The sequence below is a fragment of the Tasmannia lanceolata genome, unplaced genomic scaffold (genome assembly GCF_043159265.1).
Source record: "Tasmannia lanceolata isolate RefF3 unplaced genomic scaffold, GAP_Taslan_0.1 ptg000020l, whole genome shotgun sequence".
In the NCBI taxonomy this organism is placed as follows: domain Eukaryota; kingdom Viridiplantae; phylum Streptophyta; class Magnoliopsida; order Canellales; family Winteraceae; genus Tasmannia; species Tasmannia lanceolata.
Genome location: NW_027518697.1, coordinates 3,769,513 through 3,790,897, shown reverse-complemented (window position 1 = coordinate 3,790,897; position 21,385 = coordinate 3,769,513). Strand labels below are relative to the sequence as shown.

The 21,385-nt window shown below is 36.6% G+C and overlaps 1 protein-coding gene across 3 annotated transcripts in view; it reads right to left on the bottom strand.

The window, feature by feature from the left end:
- MOS14 (ARM repeat superfamily protein) overlaps positions 1-21,385 on the bottom strand; it is a 36,088-nt gene that overhangs the window by 8,116 nt on the left and 6,587 nt on the right. For all 3 annotated transcript variants that reach the window (XM_077363407.1, XM_077363408.1, XM_077363409.1), the window contains 12 exons: positions 19,403-19,534; positions 15,952-15,992; positions 13,991-14,082; positions 10,203-10,330; positions 7,886-7,961; positions 7,573-7,693; positions 7,354-7,453; positions 7,052-7,133; positions 4,692-4,774; positions 2,430-2,549; positions 325-376; positions 38-193 (listed from right to left, as the gene is read on the bottom strand). In XM_077363407.1, the coding sequence (XP_077219522.1) occupies positions 38-193; positions 325-376; positions 2,430-2,549; positions 4,692-4,774; positions 7,052-7,133; positions 7,354-7,453; positions 7,573-7,693; positions 7,886-7,961; positions 10,203-10,330; positions 13,991-14,082; positions 15,952-15,992; positions 19,403-19,534 (1,183 nt within the window). The remainder of the gene's footprint in view (positions 1-37; positions 194-324; positions 377-2,429; positions 2,550-4,691; positions 4,775-7,051; positions 7,134-7,353; positions 7,454-7,572; positions 7,694-7,885; positions 7,962-10,202; positions 10,331-13,990; positions 14,083-15,951; positions 15,993-19,402; positions 19,535-21,385) is intronic.

Sequence of the window (21,385 nt, the reverse complement as noted above, 5' to 3'; positions counted from 1 at the left end):
TGATGCAAATTAAACTTTGCTAAGGAAGATTCTGTACCATCACAAACATGCCTAAATGCAAGAGCTGCAGCAGCTGCAGAGTCTTCAGATGTGCTCATGCCTCTTGTAAGAGTATCGATCACTAAAGGCAGCATGGAAAGTTCAGTTGGCGCAGCATTGAGCCATTTGGAATATGCTCCAATTGTTAAGCAAGCTGAAAACAGTTCGAAAAACAACAAATTTGCCATTATAAATGATAATCTTTGAAGTTTAAAAGTTCTGAAATAAAAATGAAGTACGGTCATTCATAGTGATATGCATAACATATAGCACTGAAAATATCACCTGTCTGAAGTAGTTGAGGTTGATGAGGAAGTTTTGGAAGCGCTGTCATAACCTAACAATGATAGAAATATCAGACAACAAAAGATATTGCCTCTTATTAGACAGAAATTCCCAAAATAACATGCTACAATACCTTGTCACAATTACACATAGCCATGGTTTTAAATTTCGGCTGAAATCAGAAATTTTGGATTTCGGTGGAGACCGAAACCGAAATTTGGCAAAATTTCAGATTTCGCCCTTTCGAGAAAATGTCATTTTTTAAAATTTAAAAAAAAAAAAAAAAAAACAAGAAGAAGAATTGTTACAAAATTTCGGTCCAAAATTTCAGAAATTCGGTCTGAAATTTCGAACTGAAATTTCGGCTTTCGGTGGGGCCCGAAATTGGTACCGAAACCGAAATTTAAAACCTTGCACATAGCCTGTACTCTGATTTCCATGCCGTCATCATGAAATGAATCAATTACTGTTTACGGTTTACCTTAAAAACCTGGGCGTAATCACCGTTTAATTAATGAAATCATGTCACAAGCTAAAGTTATCCATATTAAAGAAAACAGATATTTATATTTCAAACACTGACGAAGTATCATTTTTAAGAGTTGAATGGATGAAGCAAATGGATCTGTGGGTAACAACCAAACAAGTGCAGTTTGACTCGTAGGCCCATGTATTTTTATTTAAAAAAAAAAGAAAAAAAACTTTTTATGGGATCCACCTTCTCCAACAATCTACACCATTTATTGTTGGGCCCACCGAGGGTTTGCCCTCAAAGAGAGAGGAGAGAAGAAAGAGTACTTAGAAGTGGGGCTAGGCTGTGTGTGTGTGTGTGTGTGTGTGTGTGTGTGTGAGAGAGAGAGAGAGAGAGAGAGAGAGAGAGAGAGAGAGAGTAATGATGGTACCCTGTTGTACCGCTTGTGAAGCCACAACCGGTAAAAAGGGGTGAATATCTCAACCGAGATGGTCCAGTACAAGAAAGAGAACAAGAATATACAAAGATGGAAATTAAAAGACAATGATTTAAGGGGGAAGAAATTCGAATATCTCAAAATCCTATTTAGAAAAATTCCTTATTCATTGAATATTATTAGAAAAATTCTAAACATCAAAAAATTGCAAGAATAAGTTAGTGAACTAGGAGTTAAAAAAATAACATCAAATAAATTTACCTTAATAGTAATCTTGGATGAATAAAATAAAGACAACAAACTTAAAAGATGATAACATTAAACTAGTAAAAAGAATAATGACAAGAAGACGCGATCTTGCCGATGCTTTTGCTAACATAGGTTGCTAATTAAACATTCATTATTTTTTTCCCAACTACTTTGACCACCACCGGCCCAGATAATTGCTTCCACTCCAATCATGGCCTAATGATTCTAGGTCATTGAACATCATGATGATCAAAAAGACATGTTTTTGGATTAGGATTTCTAAAATCATAATGGAACCAGCAATGCAACGGACTAGAGGTGCTCAAAAACTCCAGATGTATCTGATTACAATTCCAATTCACTTCATTTTTTTTTTCAGTGTACAGCGACCGATTTTGCCTAAGAACAAAGCGGATAAGCCAATTATAAACAAAATCCCTAGAGCATCAGTACAAAAACGAGGTAATTGATGGGAGTTGGCGTGCCTCACCCTTGATCTGGGTGGGGACTCCGATACTGCTTCGATTGCCGATTCAAAAACGCACCCAACCTCTGCGGAAACAGTGGGGAAGGGGCCCACCAGATCAACAGAGCCAATCACCATATAAGTGTGCATGATGTGGCCTGTTTTATCAACGATAAATACATGGCTGTGCCCTCTAGCATAAAACTAATAATAAACTTAAAATATTATTTTACAGATAATTTTTTCCATTCCTTATTTTTACTTATTCATTTATTATGTAAGGACCCCACTTTTCTCCAAATTTTGAAAGTCCCCATATTTACTACTTTGTTTACTATAGGTAAGGACAATTTTGAACCACTGATATAAATACTACATTTGTCATTATGGTTAAGACTAGCTAGGACATGAAAGAACATTGTCAGAATTAATAAAAGAAAGCATACATAGATAAGATCATTTTGAAGTAGAATCACTCGTACCTGAGGCATTACTTCAGCTTCAATGATAGAAACAGAATTTGCTATAGCTCGTATACAATATAGAGCAGCCTCCGCAGATCGCCATTCGCAAGTTTCATCACTTCTACAGTTGCCTACAGACTGCGATTTCAAATGTAAAAGATGCTCTCGGAAGAAGAAAAAAAATCAATATAAAAGACCCTACCATCCATTTATCACAAATTTCATCCAATAGACAAAAGACCATAATTCCATGACTATCAAAACATAGGTAGTTTTGAGCAAATGAGATGCAATATGATTCCTATGAATCCATCAATAGAAGAAAGAAATGCTGGAAAATTGAACAATCAGAGAAACAACCCAATCAAATTGTGCAAGATAAAAGTAGAGGAGATTCTACTGTTACATTTTGGTTAGACTAGATCAAGGAAGCAAAACACTCAACATCATGCCAAATAAAATTCACTAGTATTCATAACCAGTTAAAGAATTAAAACCATAAATATATATAGGGATTTGCTAGGAACCATCGCAGAAGGCATTTCGCGGTTGGTCTGTTGCATGTGAAAGCAGCCACACAGGCTCAGATTTTGTCTTATTCATTTAATTCACCTGAGGTGGCTGCTCTCACATGCAACAGCCCAGCCCTGAAATGCCTTCTACGATGGTCCCTAGCAAATCCCCCCCCCCCCCCCCCCCCAACACACACACACAAGTCTATCCTTATATTGGCTCATAATCAATTACAACCCTTAAATGAAAAACATAACCCTAAATTCCATTTTAAAGCAGCCCAACATATGTTGCTGAGAAAGCATAACTCGCCACTTTTCTATAACTGGAACACTCTAATCCCATCTTAAATTGGAAAATATACTCAAAAGACAACTTTTTCCAATTCTTAGGAACCTTCAAAATTGTGTGTCCATGACTCCATGTTATGTCCCAAAAATACAATTCTCATCTTTTTCCTCAAGAAAACAATGGTTGAGAACTTGAGATCACCAATCACATGTGCCACATATACAGCGGGTTCATGCCCGTCCAAGTTGATTTTGGTGTTGCTTGCCCACAACTGCAACATGAGTCAAACATGGTAGGATATTTGAATTTTGAATTTTGAATTAATTCAAAAGTACTTTTTTACCCCTTGTTTACAATTTACAAGCATTTTTTAAAATTCCCTTCAATTATAAATTTTTAAGCATTATTATTATTATATAACAATTAAATGATTTGGGTTTGCTATGTAACTTGGCTTCTCTATGCTCAAGTTGTAAAGTCAGTGAAAAAAACAGCATGCAGGGAAACATTTTATTTTAACCAAATCACAAGGAATAAAATAAAGCTTCCTTGATGATTAGATACTCCCATAATCATCTAACATGACCGATGCATTGAAGTAGAAGCGATATCTACCCACCATTAGGACCTTTTTCGGGGATATCTCTGTGTGTGTGTGGTGTGGTGGTGGTGACCGGGGGCTCGCATGACGGTCACTCTCTACACTCAACAACAAGGGTGTGGGCCATCATTAGGATGTTTTCAGAACAACTATTTCTTGATAGGCATCAAAACTATAGAATGATTCAAAACCAAATGGTAAAAGAGTAAAGGCATAAAAACCAGCCATAAGTGTCAAAAACAGGCACACACACAAAATACAGGATCAGTTGCATACAACAATGTTAGGACTTAGGACAGCATACCATGAACATGAAAAACGACTAGGGGGTCCAAGCAAGTGGAATTGGTCAACTGATGCACAAATAAGTGAGTTGAACTATTTTAGAAAAATAGTTCATGAAATAAGAAAACATTCCGAAATTAGGGGGAAAATAACAGAATGCCCATTTATTTAAAAAATTCAAACTAAACAAAACTTGTGCAAAAGAAACATGAATATGGATCTAGGATTTGAACTGAAATGGATGGAAATACTAAAACATTTTTTTAAATGGAATACTAAAACCTTTCAGGGTTTTACAAATCTATATCATACCAAACACATAATGATTTTTGAGAAGATGTATCTATGGATCACTTTTTCCTTCTCTCTGTATATTCCTCTAAAGATCTCTCTCACATGTCTATTTCCAAACAGGAATCTTATAGTAGAAAACTCCAAATAAATAAATTAAGAAAACAGTTAGGTAGCTAATATCAAAGAAGTCGAACCAATAAAAATAAAATAAAATTTTCGCCGCTTGAACAAAATACCTAATGCAAAACAGTATAAGGTTTAAAAAAATAGGTGTGCCCCTTGATAAAAAAAATCACCTGAACCAGCTTCATGAAGAGAATCCTCAGCGTTGGATCACCGCCTAAAACTGATGCTGCATCCATTAAGATGTCTCCGATGGCTATCAATGTGAAAGTTCCGGTTAAGTGTTATAGAAGTGTTAGATCCCAAGTGTCATTAATAAGGAGTTAAATGATAAAGAGGCATACCCAACGGTCTTCATGTAAAAAAGAAAGTAATAATAATTAAATAATACAAAATGGGAAAAAATAAAAAAATAAAGAACAAATGAATTTGTTAGAGGGGCTGATTTAAACAAGTACTTTAATTTTGAGTTGTTATTTTTCCTTTTAGAAACAAAAAATAATTCTAACCCCAACCATGAAGGGTTTGGTATTTGAATCATGTGTCATAATTGGTGCAATTCCAGGGGTTCGCAGGTAATTATGGAGAACTTTAGGATCTTAGTGGGCTAATGTTGCAATTAAAGTAACCCAAACCATATCCAAAATCAGATTAAAACATTCAGCAATAATCAAACCAGCCGAGTATGCTTGGTTTATCTTAGTTATTAAAATGATTCAGCAAGGAACTTACAGACCAATACCAAGGATGCATTGATAATAACAATTCTCATCAAAGGAAACAAGATATATGTGTGTGTGTATCTGTTATATATATATATATATATATATGAGGAAATGGTTCCTGCAAACGTGTGCAGGCAAGTGCACACGTTTGCAAAAACAGTGTGGGGGCCACTTTTTTGGGGGGATCAAAACCATTCATTTGGAAGGCCCTTCCATGGATAAGGTGTGGCCTAAAAATCAGCCCCATTGGATTGTCCTAACCCAATCAAAGAGGGGGGGAATGGAGCATGGACAGACACTGTCTGTCCATGTTTCTGCCCATTTTTCCCCTCCACAAATGGCAGGGTTAGGATGATCCGATGAGGCTGATTTTTGAGCCACACCCTATCCATGGAAGGGGCCTTCCAAATGAATGCTTTGGACCCCCAAAAAATGTGGGCCCCCACCCTGAACCATTCTCTCTCTCTCTCTCTCTCTCTCTCTCTCTCTCTCTCTCTCTCTATATATATATATATATATATATATATATATATGAGAAAACATTTCCTACACACTTGTGTAGGCAAGTTACCTACACACTAGCTTAAAATACAGTGGGGGCCCACATTGTTTGGGTGATCCAAACCATTCATTTGAATGGTCCTCACAGAGATAGGGTGTCCACAAAAAATCAGATCCATAGGATATCCCAACCATTCAAACTATGGAGGCAAAAAATGGACGTGTATAGACCTTCACAAATTAGTCCATTTTTTGCCTCCATAGTTTGAATGGTTGGGATGATCCTATGGATCTGATTTTTTGTGGACACCCTATCTATGTGAGGACCATTCAAATGAATTGTTTGGATCACCCAAACAATGTGGGCCCCCACTGTATTTTAAGCTAGTGTGTAGGTAACTTACCTACACAAGTGTGTAGGAAATGTTCTCTCATATGAGAAAACATATGATTGTGTTTGTGCAAATGTGTTGCATTCTGGCATTATCCAGTCTTCTTTCTATGATTGTGTTTCTCGCATCTTCTTGTCGATTGCTCCAAATTGTGTTTGATCCTTATTTGAGAAGGTATTCCTCAGTTTTTTTTCAGGCTGCAATAATCATAAGGAGTCGGAATTCAAATTGATAATAAAAGAAAATTACAGCTAAGACCCAAAAATAACCACCAGTGTGGTGGTCAGTGTGGTGAAAATGATCTCAAGGGTAATGTAGGTGCAATAGTAACAGTCAAGGTAGGATGGTAGCTCAAAGAATGCCTAATATGGTCCAAAAGCAGGAATGATCTCAGCTGAGTAGAGCAACACTGCAGCCCCGTGTACCGGAAGCCCAAGAGAGTGGTGGAAAAGTACCAATAACATCCCCCTCTTACGCAGTAAGCCCAGAAAGGCATATGCATAGACAGCGATATGTCTTAGAGGGTGGGAGTGAGCCTTGAGAAGCACAGCTCCTGGACCTTTTAAAAGATAGATAATTAGTTTTTCATGTCTTGTATCAATTCCTCATAACTTACAATCTGTACGTTTTTTAGGTTTTCAAGATGAAAAAATTTGGAGAACACTAAAGACAGCGCTCAACAGATCCTTCACCTCTGGGATTTTTATCATTCCAAAATTTAAAGATGAAAAAAGAACACTTTTCAAATACCCTATTATAGTTGGCGAAAAACGACTTCAGTTTAAAGGCCAATTATAGTTTTAGTACTCATATAGAAATATTCCATATCCAACAGCCATCTATGTTTTTAAGAGAACTTTGATGGTTAGAAGCTGATGAAGAGGTAGGTCTAACATCAAACAAAACCGTCATTACCATATCTAGTCTGCTTAAAATCCTTGAGGTCCTCTTTTGAAAGATCCTGATAATCTGGTGGATATTGAACTCGGAAGCTAACCTGTCCAGGAAAATATTCAAATACTCAAAGGCAGCCAAGGATAATTTTCAGAAAAAGATCCAAGCAATATAATCATGCAAGTTTGCAGTTCCTTTTCTTCTTCTTTTTGGCTCGGAAAGAATTCAGCAGATTAGGATCTTTGTAAAGATATTATAGAGATACACCAGGCGAAAGTGTTCAGCATAACAAATGTCTGACTGCCCTAAAGCAAAAGGCTCACCAAAGACACAAGCAATTCATATGCTGACCGAAAAATTTGTAGCCGCCGACTCCTCTCCGCTTGAAATGATGCTTCCGATCCAAATGATGAATAGGATTCCCTGTAACATTTGAGCCTCTTCAATCACCATCCTATCGGCTTTTACCCAACAAAGCAACTTTTTTTCTTTTTTGAATGGTAAATACCCAACAAAGTAATTAGTGTTGCAAGAAGATTCACCTTTCAGTCAAGTTAACCTGAAGGTTGTGCCAGAAGTTAAATGTCATTGAAGCAATGTCGTAATCTGAATGCGAAGCAACTTCAATCAATGCTTGCACTATAACCATTGATTCAGCAGAACCTGAAAGAAAAGTTTTGCCAATGTTAGAGTGACCAAAGTTGTGATTAACAAGGCTTGCTTTTGAGAATCACTCCTAAAAGGTTTTAAAATTGACAACGTTGTGATTTCGAATCCTTTACAATGATATGGGAGATGACAAAAAATAAGCAAAAACTTCTGACGAGATTTCACAATGTTTATACAGAAATATACCGGTTGCAATCAACTCCACGTATGAATCCCCCATATCAGCGAATAACCGAGCCATGGCTTTCACGTCTTCCTCATCCTGAAAATCAAAGAGCAATCATTAGTAGTTCACTTGGAATCTAAGATGAAAAGTATACACACAGAAAATTGTCATCTACATTTCAAACCCTTCTCATTTTCTCATACTATCTCTTTGTATGTCTAACACTTCACAATCTAGACCAGTTCAACCAACCATTTTCTTCAACTAGGAAACTAAGTAATTTCGTTAAATCGTACCTCCAGCTCTGAAATTGAAGAGAAGGCTACTCCAAAAGCTGTATCTCAAGGGGCAAACAGTGAAAGGTCATTGTCAATCACTGGTGGCAGGCTGTTCATCACTTGTGTGGCAGGCTGTGCCACACAATTCTCAAAGCTTCTGTTCAATTGCGTTCCATGGGTCGGAAAGCCCTCAAAAATGACGTGGTGAAATGAAAAGAAAAATAAAAGTAAAAAAATTGAAGAAAAAGCTTTATGCTGAAAGAATGAGTGAGAAGAGGGGGGGGGGGGGGGGGGGGGGTGTTCTGCTGCTATAACCATTATCAGAGGAAGACTATGGAGGTTGGTAGCAGGCAGAGGATGGCGAGACAACGGGCGAATGGGACAGGCAACGGAGACGTGAACGAGAATGAGAATGGAACGGCAGAGGGCCACGGGCGGAAGAAAACGCTTTTCTTTTCATTTTCCTTTGTGAGAAGGAAAAGGAATGGAAGAAAGTTGATAACACATCAGTCGAGGGAAAACACATTGGCTGATAGGTGGATTCAAAAAATGCAGTGGATGGCATCTGAACCAAGGTTGCCAGAGCGGGAATCGAAAGAGGGAATCGAAGGTTCCCAGGGAAAAATCCTACTCAAGGTTGCCAGAGCGGGAATCGAAACGGGAATCGAAGGCTCCCAGGGAAGAATCCTTCTTCCTTGATCTGAACGCCCTATCAACAGAATTTTGTCCAAAAAAATGCCCTTTTCCCAACCTTTTCCATGACGAGTGTTGCAACCGAACAGTGCCAAAAAAGAATACTCAACTAAGCCTTTGTCCCAAAATAGTTGGGGTCGGCTATTCATTTCAAAAAAGAATATGCATGGAAAAGAAAATTAGAGCTCTGTGTTTATTTTTCTACTATCGTGTTTTCTAATGTTAAATTAATTGGACCTCTGGCATAAGCAATTTATTCCAGGTTTCTAAAGAAAAGTGAAAAATGTTAACCTTGCGCCCAATTCAGGATGAATAGAATTACCCTGCTAGAGTAACCAAAAGTTCCACAAGACAGTTACTCGGAGTAAATAGGACAGCTAGACCTATCAGTTCCAATTGCACTACATCGAAACCCAGTCCGGCTTTTACAGTATTGATATATTCAGACACGGTATTAAAAAAAAGACTAAATAGCCGTTACTAAAATGGTTAAGAAAATATATAAATAATGGCGTCATTACTCTTACATCGAACAGGGGAAGATTAAGTTGGCAACACTAATAATGCCCGTCTACCAGTATGTGCTTATTGGATGGTTGCGTACATTCTCAGTTTAGAACGGACCATATTATTCCAGAAATGCAAGACAATGCATGTCATTAGGTGTTTGATCTTGTTAAACAATAATGGCTGGTTGTTTTGCTCATGTGATGGCTTATAAGTTTGTATTTGTGCTTACTCTAGCATTTCATAAAGTTTCATCTTAAATTTTCATCATTTGCGTGCATTGCCATGAATATCCGTGACTTTACAAGATTTCCAACGAAATCTATGAAAGAAACCGACATCCCACTTTTGTGATGACTGACATGCATACTAAAACTAGCATTTGAAACCTTGATGGCTAGAAAAATATGAATATTGTGCTAAAACTAAAATATGAGTCACTAAATATTATGTGTGTGGATGTATATATGTATGAACGCATGATACAACAAGTTCAGGAACTGGACTCTAGAGAACATATCGAGCAAGTCGGTCTGTGTCACTGAAGAGACTCATGTAAAATCTCAAGTTCGCATTTTTGGATTACAAGACACAGTTTATGGGTTCAAAATATTAGCAACATCTGAAAAGAAGTACTATACATTGGTACCAACTGCCAATAATAGTGCCACTGACTCACAATCAATGTGGGTCTCATTTATTATCTAGAAAAATTATTAGGATTAAGACATAAATGTCTAGGACGCAATTGTCAAGATAGTCCATTTTCGTAGCTCAAGGAGTAACCAGAGTAGACTTATCCAATATGAAAGAAACATCTAGAGGAAATAAACACAGGAAACTCTTTCTTATACAAGACCTTCGAAGGATCTTTAAGCTGCTCTTTAAGACCCATAACATGAGGCACAAGTACTTGAATTAAGGGCATCTGGGCAGAAAGACCACCAGAACGTGCTGCTACTGTATAGTGTATCAATTCAGAGACAACTGCAACAACAAAAATGAAACATTACAAAAATGTGTCACAAATTTCTTATAAAATAACAACTTTTTCATTGGCCCTGAAACTTCCCTAAAAGCCACAATACAACTCTAGAACGACATCGTTCAGAAAATTCAGTGAAATGAATTCAAAATCACTAAGATTTTCAACATACAAAAACCAAGCAGGTAAATCCATAGGCCGGCACAAATGAATGCCTTAAAAGCCTCTTTAAGAGACCATAATTGAGGCAAGGACCCACCTGTATTAAGCTGTGAAGGAAATCATGAGCTCAACCTAATGGTGTTCTCCTCCATTGACATGCCATCTAACAGTTTTTCTAACAAGTGAAATTTAGTTTAAAAGGAGCAAAAGATAAACAACAAATGCTGATAAAAGCCTAAAGAAAAATGCACGCCCTAAATTTTAGGTACCCCATCCATAACTTCACCTCGCCAGAATTAACCCCATGGTTAGCCAGGATGTCTGCCGTATAGTTCCCTTTACGATGAATGTGTGTGAACCAACCACTCATCAAAAAATAACGTTCTAAATCTCCAAGGATGAATGTGTGTGAACCAACGTTCTAAATCTGCCGTATAGTTCCCTTTACGATGAATGTGTGTGAACCAACCACTCATCAAAAAATAACGTTCTAAATCTCCAAGGAGGATGTATTTCGTTTTGAATCCCAAGAGAAGGTATTTGGAGAATCTCCCTCAATTTACACTTTGGAATTACTGAGTTTGCTCGTTAATTACTGGCTTTACCAATAACCTGGCATTGAAGACACCATGAACATAAGGTGTTCTCTTTTGTGCAGTGAAACACCACTTGCTAAGTAGCATCAAACTACCCTAAGAATGGGAAAAGATTTGTTACCAATAAAGTACCTTGGCTTTCCTCTTCTCCACAAGAATATTGTTTAAAACTTGGAAAAGAATGGAGCCTATCGGAAACGTTCTAAAACAGTTACCAGATGCACTGCTCTAGTCCCATCCACATTCCAGAGGCGTTCTTGACAGAAAAGAAAATTATCCAAATATAACCATGTATGAATTGTCTTCAATTCCTATTTCGCTAAAAAGTCGGAAACCATCTAGCAATGAATGGTAATTTTATAGAAGAATGCAAGCCCATACATTCCCTTCTAAACACCATTATTACTGCCATGTTGAACCTTGCACAGGTTTCGGTTTCGTAAGCCATCTACAAAAGAATGAAATCCTCATCCAATTGATGTCGTATTAAACGAGTGTTTTCACTCGAAATTTTTAGGCATCTCGTGGTCGCTGACTAGGGTTGTCATCAATTTATAAAAATATATCATGCATGCATAGATAAATTTGATACCTTAAAATAAATGAACAGTATTCAACAGGCAGTAAAATTCAGGGAATAGATAAGCTTGGGTTCTGCTTGTTAGTCACAATTCACATATGAAAATATATCATGCATGCATAGATAGATTTCATTCCCTAAAATAAATGAATAGTATTCAACTGGCAGTAACATTCGGGACATGAAGCTTGGGTTTTGTCTTGTTAGTCACAACTCACATATAGACACTAGTTTGGCTTGTTTGCTTAAAAAAGTTAAGTACTAGTGACAACTCACATATAGACATGTGTTTGGCTTGATTGCTTGAAAAAGTAAGTGTTATGTTACCTAGATTTCTTGTATAATTACCTAAAGGATAGAAAGAGCTTGGAGGAACTCTTTATTCGTACCATAACAGATATCAAACAAAAAAATCAAAAAAAAATTGCACCTTCAAGAGAATTCAAAGGAAAATATCACTGGACCTATGCCCTTACTATAAACTAGATGCATCGGAAAACTTAGATTGTCAGGTCAATCGAAAAATTAGCATCATTAGAAAAAAAAAAATAATGAGAAAGTTTGTATAAGAAAAAATCTCAATACCCTTATTCCAAATGTCTCGCTACATTCCAATGCAAATAATATAAGATTAATAAAAAAAAGTGGTCAAATATTAAAAAAAAATCATACTAGAGTGGGATTTTCACAACTATCTATACGAGAGGATAGGCTTGAGGGTACATTAAGTTGGACCAAGGGAGTTTCTCAACGGATTAGCTTCTAATTCTTATAAATAGTTGATGTAGGACATTCTATGGAACATGGTTTTAAATTTTCACCGAACCAGACAAGAATGACTGAAATGTTTCTGTCTCCAACCCCACAGAAATGATACCGTAATTGAAATGCATTCCGAAACTGAAATCGCAAGTACTTACTAGTATACTATATTAGTATGTTTTACACAATTATGAATTGCAAGTGAAATGTAATGTAGGAATTATGAATTCAATGTGAAATGTGGTGTAGGTATTAGTTATAAATATTTATATGAATTGCATGTGAAATGTGGTGTAAGTATTATGTAAAAATATTTATATGAATTTCATGTAAATTGCGGTATGTACTGAATTATTAGACATGCGTGAGAGCACATGTCACTAAGTGTTCAATGTTATTAAACCATTATGGATGATTTTCTTGCTTATTTGATGGTTTCTAATTGTGTATCTGTGCTTCTTCTAGTATTTCGTGAAGTTTCATCTTAAAATTCTATCATTTGCATATGTTTCTATACATTTCCATGATTTTACGGGATTTCCACCGAAATTTCCAATCGAAACTGAAATGTTTCCGTTTCTGTGGTGACTGAAATCAAAACTGAAACCGAAATTTAAAACCATGCTATGGAAGGATGACTAGTAACGGTTGCATAGCGTGACGAGACGTGAGCTAGGTAGGATTCAACCAGGGTGTTGACAAGAAAGAAAATGAATTCTAGGATATGAGAAAATACAGATTTTTAGAAATTGGCCCGAGGGACCCGACCAATGGATCTTTCCAAAAAGCGGATGGGCGTGGGAAAACACCTTAAGAGGACAGTATCTAAGTTTGGACTTGATCTGATCACGCAACTTCAATTCTAAGTGGGGTTACAAAACCTACAGTACGACCAAATTCAGATATGAAAAGTGATAACCGAGCACAATCCGACTATTGGATTTGCCCGACTTTCATCTATGTTCTAGTGGAGGCTGAGTGAATCACAATATCCAAATCTCAAACAACTTTAGCCATCCGATCATTGATCAGGGCAAAAACATTAGATCTGTAAAATTTAAGGATTGACAACCAATTCTCTTTGACCACAACCATGAACATAATCATTCAAAAAAAAAGACAGCCAATTCTGATTCCAGTTTCAGGTCCCATTGTTAGATCAGCCTAAAACTTCTTCTTTTTTTAAAGGTAGATCAGCCTAAAACTTGGAAGTGGGAAGATGGTTGTGGGGAGATAAACTCGAAGGAAAAATACACAAACCAGAAGGCATGGGAAGATGAAAGCCTGTAGAACTTGAACATTATCACATTGTAGTTCAAGTAGATTAGTAGATTTATGATGTGTTTGCAGATTATTTTTTTCTTCTCCTTGTATTCGCAGATTTTTTTGCTTCTCCTCTCCTTCATGTATATCCATCTCAATCATTCTCAAGATCTTCATTTTTATTTTTATTTTTTTGGCTTCTTTAATAAAAAAGTTACCTTCAGAGAAAAATGAAAATCAAGGTTTTCTATAAATATTTTCTGAATTAAAATCCTTACAAGATACTTCATTCACCATACCATTAACTGCTGTCTCCAAAAGCTGCTCGGAGTTCAAACCAGAAAGAGCCGAAAGCACCAAAGGGTGGGAGGCAAGTGTAGAAGCAGGAATCCTGAAAGACAACACAATTTCAAACAAGTTCCATGAGGTGGCAGAATAAGAGACTATTCTTTTCTAATAGACTTATGAGCGCATAGTACATACGTGTCATAGTAGTGTGTGTGTGTGTGTGTGTGTGTGTGTGTGTGTGTTTTAATATGTACATTATCTATTTATCCGTGGGTGTATATTTTTAAATGGAGACTTTATTTAATAGAAGAAGATTAAAAAAAATGCAGAGCTTCCCAATATGAGGGTTAAATCAAAAGAAACAGCCTCTCTTACTAGGATAAATATGCAAACAATTAATATGAGGAATACTAATATGCCAACCCTCACGGACATATTACCAACTTGTCCAATTTTGCTAGCAAACATCCACTTGGGATTATCTTTCCAAGAAGGCTAAAGCATGGGCATTATGTAATTTTCAGCTTCAAGAACAAGATGGAGGAAATGGTCTCAAATTTTTCCGTGTGAAAGAGGCAACAAGAAGAGAGAACAAGGTAGGAGAGTAGAGGGCAGACAGCAGCGTAAATCTAATTGAAAAATGATTTACGGTTTCTTGTTCCAACTTGATCGGTTTCAAAGGCCCCTAGTTTTGACCAGAGGAAGAAAATTGGATCAATGTAATTTTTGGGGTGGGTTTAGGGTATTTTTATCCCCTTTTTTCTGGAATACCCAACTCAAGGCCATAATTGTATGGGTTTGAGAGGAAGAAAAACACCGGCTCAATGTTACTTCATTCTTTCTAGGTCGGGTGATTTTTATCGTTTATCTTTTTGTGCAATACCCAACTTGAGTCTAGAATTTTATGGGTTTGAAGAACATCTGATCAATATTCAATGGGTAGCTCTGTAATTTTCTTTTTGGGGTTCTTTGTGATTCCCTTCATTTGTTTTCTGGATTACCCAACTCAGGTCTACATTTTTTTTTCTGTTTTCCATGTAATATAAAACCCATGAGATTTTTTATCTGTTTCTTGCTAAGGTAGCCAAAGAACCGGTATTTTTAACTTTGAGTAATGATTCATTGTGAGTTTTTGTTGCAAATGCAGGCAAACGAAAGTTCAAAATGTTATAAACATGTAAAGGAGCCAAAAATGCAAGGTAGGTTTTGTGACGTGATGGAAACTCAAATCCTACACAGAGCTCCCAAACCAGAATACGAAGATCTGGCAGGGGTAGAATAGATTAGATTTCCAAACCATAAATTTATTTGAAAAACGACAGCGAAAGCCGCTCATGGAGGGACGCACCAACCCACGTCTTTTAACTTTATAAGCACCACCCGTACTCTTGGAACGAATGAACACGGAAGCAAAAAGTGGTTTTGAGAGAGAGAGAGAGAGAGAGAGTTGGGAGGGCGATTAGGGAGGAGGAAGGAAAAAGACGATATGGAATGGAATTATGAAAATGACACAGCTTTTAAATTTTAAAAGCTAAACATGAAAGGGTTACCATTTTCCAAAAAAAAAAATGCTAATATGGCTGTGAAGGTGGGCATATTAAGGGTTATCATTTTCAAAAAAAAAATTGCTAATATGGCTGTAAAGGTGAGCATATTAGCATGCACGCACGCACGCGCACGCACACACATATATAATATATATATATAGGAAACTGATATCCACAAACATGTTTTGATTATGGGACGAATCACCTTGTTTTACACTTTTTTAACGAGCTGTCAAAAGCTATTACAATTCCCAAAGAGCTCTCAACGGCCAATTAGAGAAGTGTAAAGCAAGGTGATTCATCCCATTATCAAGACACGATCATGCAGGCATCAGTCCCCCATGTGTGTGTGTGTGTGTGTGTGTGTGTGCAAGAATTCTTACAGTTATAAATGTTTAGATGTAATTTAGGCATAAAAACCTTACCCGTGGCTTAGTCGAAGCCAGGAAGCAAATGCTTCCAAAACCTGCCAACAAAAGTTGACAGTTAACAACCATCAGAAAATAGTGTAGACAAAGGCTTAAAAACAAGCACATATTACAACTAGGATAGAACAAAATCTTTTGTTAATTTGCTGACAGTTCTCCACAGTTTTTTTCCGAGAGTTGTCCAGATTCTATCATAAAAGTATTGCCAGACTCAGAATATGTAAAACATATGTACAAGCTCCCATTCAAAAAAAAATGTACAAGCTCAAAACTGAGGGAAAATGTCTAAAAAGATCCCAGCAAGGGTTGAATGTACAATCTCTAAGGTCTTACACTAACAAAATGATGCAAATTATGAGTTAGAAAAGCGACATAAATTTAACAGTCCACGTCATGCAAGACAAACTCCCATCAGTTTTTTGGATAAAAATAGATTTAGATGCTAATTTAAGGCCTTGGCCCATAAGCAGAATAATTGAAAATTACGCAAAGAGCTTACAGAAGATATGTAATGAATCTTGAACAATCCACCCAGAATTATTGTCGAATATTTTTTCTAACTTTTCTATTGGTATTTCCACACATACCGCTAACCATATAAACAGCAATTTATTACTTTTTTTTATCAACAACGAGATCTATTAATAAAAAATAAGAAGTCTTTAAAATAGCTAACACATATTACATTAAGGTAATTGAAAGAAACGAACCAAAGAACACCAAAGGCTTCATCTCCTCCTTAGCCAACGTGTCCAACTCCATGCCAATCTCACAATGCATATGATGGAATGGCATTTATCAAGTATTACATATATGTTATCCACTATCCATTGTTATAATCAGTAACTGGAACAAAATTTCCCACTAAACGACATTAAGAGCATCTTCCATCATCTTGATCGGGCCCACAAAATCAGCCATAAAAAACTATCAAAACACGTAATAGCTCCAGAGTTTATCATCACCAAGGTCTTTGAGGCCAGTCAAACTGAGAGAGAATATTGTATCTCCAACTGCATTCCTAATGATTCCCTTAACCTAGGCTTTCCAAGGGAAAATCAGTCATAATTAGAGTCCAGGACGTCTTCTCTAGGGCATCCCCTCCATCTTTTAACTATCTTTTATGAGCTAGCACCAATAATAACTTACTTTTTTTGAATGGTGGAAATTTTATTATTAACTTCCTTCCGGTATCGATGAGTCATCACCTCTAATTCTTGGAAACTCCTCACATAAAATTATTTCATGTGTATGATGCAATTATTTTATCATTCTCCCACCCCATCCACACTATGCTAATTGTCCCTATCATCCCTGAAACTATTGACCATGTTCACAATGTCCACAATATGCATCATTTGACTTAAAGCGAATTGCCACACCATGCTTCCAACAAGGCCAAGATGGAAGAATAGACATCAACATCTAGGAACGAAATATATCAATATGGAAATTGCAAATCTTTGTCATAATAATAAAGTGGACAGGAGGATCCATCATATCTTCAGTAGTTGAAATTGTAAAGCACATTTTTATTAATTTTTCCTTACATGAATATTTTTATCACAATAACCCAAAATAAAAGTAGAAGGCAATAACAAAGCCCAAAGAATGGGCCTGAACACAAAAGAAAAGAAAACAATAAATTAGGCTCACGATGCTAGAAAACCATATATTTTTTTGAAATGATGAAAGGTGCAAGAAAACCATATCACTACAAGATATACCAAAATTAGCTAGACCAAATAAGCTAAGGCTCTGTTTGGATGCTTAAGCATTCTTTAGGGAAGTAAAGTCTATGGAAGGGGGCAGGATTTTGGACGTCACGTAAACCTTGGGAAAACCACGAGATTTATTCTGTTTGGATGCAAATTACCCGAAAGAGAGAGAGGAGGAGGAGGAGGAGGATTACCTCTAAAATCTTGTTTTTTTTTTAGATATTTCATATGGGAAAAGAAGTGACGCCATGTCACCAGACATGCAATTATTACACATTTTTGTTGTCTGGTAATCTCTAAGGAGTTGGGTCCATGTCACAAGACATGCAATTGTTACACCTTTTTGTTGTCTGGTAATCTCTAAGGATTTAGGTGTCACGTTGGCAAACAAAAACACCAAGTAATCCAAAAAGTGCATTTTTTTTGCTTAAGGATTGCTTGAGGATCCCTTGCAATTGGCATCCAAACAGAGCCAAAAGGATTTTCTTCTCAATGAAGATTCAGAAAATGGGTTTTTGCAAACAAAACCTTGTACAAAAAACTATATCTCTCATGGCTTGAAAATCGCTAAGGAGGATGAGGGGCTTTTCTTAACCAATTAATTAATAAACGAATTGTACTCAACCAAAACTTTGCTAAAGTCAGATTTCTTAAGAAACCTAAAAGCTCTCCATGGAGCTCTAAACCATGCACCAATCGCTTTAGACACTCCAACAAGAAGCCAGAACGGCACTGCTATTAAAATAAGATATTACTCCCCCTATTCTCATGTTGTCGGTGATTGATCGGTGTTTGAACCAACCAGTTGGAGGTCTTTTGACATTCATGAAGCTTTCTATACATCACATTGAAATATCAGCAGACTCCAGTGGCATCAGAAACTCATACATTAAGAGGAATCCCTTTCAAATATTTGAGATTAAAATTTGTTTTTAGTGGTTTATTTTATGGTTTAGTAATTAGATTCCTGGGTTATGGTGTGGGTTATGATATTGGTTATAGGGAAAATTTTCATATATGGCATCATAGTGATTACTCTCTTTTTTTTAATGGCATAGTGATTATCCTTTCAACCCCTTTATACACACACACATAGATATATTAGAGAAGTGTGTCTACACGATCGAGTAGATACTACTCCGTCAGCTTAAAATACATTGGGGGCCCACATTGTTTGGGTGATGCAAACCATTCATTTGATGGGCCCTCACATACATAGGGTGTGCCCAAAAAGTCAGCTACATAGGATCATCCCAACCCTTCGATTTGTGGATGTTAAAATGGACGGGTGTAAACCTTCACAAATCTGTCCATTTTTTACCTCCACAGTTAGAAAGGTTAGGATGATCCTAAGGAGCTTGTCTCAATCATGCTTTCATGGTCTCACAGAAATGCAGCTAGCAAAGGATCAGATGGGTGTCTACAAGGGTTATTCACCTCCTTCCCAACAAAAATATGAGTGGACTGCACCTCCCAAACGGTGATTGATAATGAATTTTAATGGAAATACCTAGATCCATATATCTCACTAATGAATGCCTGACCATGATATCTCCAAGTATTTTCACATGAGCATACTGCTTATGGAATCAGATGAGGACGAATGAAAGCACAGATGAACTATAAATAGTAAACACGAGAAGGTAGGAGGGAAACTCCATAAAAAAATGGTCACCATTTCCTAAAGATGTAAAGCAGCAATGTATGTCAAAGCAAAAATTACAAATTACCTGATCCTTCAGTTCATTAAAACTCAAACATGCAGTCAGAAGATTAAGAGCAACTTCAACTGATGAAATAAGTTCCTTCTCAAATTGGCGGCGTCTTTCTGGACGAGCTGCTATCTTATGGCTAAATACTTCCTGGTTGTCAAAAGGGATAAGTAAGGACAGCAGAAGCAATAACATAATGTAAATCTGAAAGCAAATTCCACGACTGGTAAATTGGTGTTACTTTACAATCAATAATTAGATCAAAGAAGGTGTGGGATCAATTTCTGGTCCTCGAGATAGGGCGTGGGTTCAAATCCCACTTCTGACAATTATAAATTCTATTATTTCCATTAAAAAAAATTATTAGATCAAAGAGCTTAGCAACTCCTCAAAACATGCATTAAATCACAAATCTAACCAGACAAAAACCAAACACCATTGGCATGTGGTATTAAATCGTCAAATTATATGAGAAAATACAATATGCAATTTAGCATCCTATTAAGATTTTTTGGGTTTTGCTATCAAAAAAAAGATTTTTTGAGTTTAGATCAAAATAGGTAAAATTTAATTAAGGGGAACATTTGAAAGAGTAGTCCTCCATCACAACTCATGGAGACTTTCACAAACTTAGCTAACAAAATTAATAATACATGAGATAGGACCGGAGCAATTCAATATAGAAAAAGGGGAAGAGGGACTTGGTATGTAGAGGAAGGTCTCACAAACTCATGGAGACTTTCACAAACTTGGCTCACATCTCATATTTGTTCGAATGTCTTGAATTTCTATTAGTGCTGGATAAGAAAATGAGATGATCTCCTTGGTGGGGTAAGAGAGGTCATCCTATATCCACAGAGCATTTGCTCATCTATCATCGAGTGATAAAATTCTGATGAAACTACATCTTTAGAGCACTATCGCAGATGGCACTTGCATCGTCTATGGGCAAGGAAAGACTATCCACCAGTTTCATTGGAGGCTATTTTCCAAAAAGAATTTTCATGATTATTTACAACAGTCCAATTCAAGAAGGCAGCCTAGTCCAAAATGAATTTAACCTAGAACCCCTTGTGCGCCTTATTGATTTGTGGAGGCTTGGAATGGGCAAAGATTGCTTTATCTCCTCTCATCTATTTTTTATGCCCATCAGGAAAGACTAGAGATTGCTTTATCTCCTCTCATCTATTTTTGATACCCATCTGGAACGACTAGAATAAGCACAAATACAAACTTAGAAACCATCATATAAGCAAAACAACCATCCATTATTTTTTTAATGATGGCAAGACAACAATCCATAATGGTTTAATAACAACGAACACTTAATGGCACGTGTTGTCATGCATGTCTGATAAAGTACACACACACACACAATACATTCACCACATTCCACGTTCAATTCATATAATTATAAATATGAAAAACAAACTGATATAGTATACTATTAATACACTTACGATTTTGGTTTCGATATGCGTTTCGATTTCGGTATGTTTCGGTGGGAATGGAAACGGAAACATTTCGGTCGTTTCGTGTCAGTTTTGGTGGAAATTTAAAACCATAGTGGACAACACCCATCACATGTAAATTAGCCAAATGTTGTCACCCCATTTCGCTTGGACAGCATCTAAGGACTAGATTTTGACAGGAGATCAGCTCAATAAGAGTATGCCAATAGTACTTAATGTTGACAGGAGATTAGTTCAATAATCTTTTGTGGGGACTGGGAAAACAGCAGAGACTTATCAAATTACTTGTTTGACACCTTTACTCTCGGAAAGTGAGCTTCTTATGCGAAATTTTTACCAATTGTGCGACTTCAACCTATCATTTTTGAAGTGTTGGAAGGCATGGAAAGAGCATCAGAATGACTAGAACCCAATTCTGTAGAAAACTCTTGAAATGATTTGGATAAACAATAGGATGCTTAAAGCTTGGTCTTTAAGGGAGGGAAAGGCAAACTGGTAATAAGGGAATTGTGCTGGCATATGTGGTGAA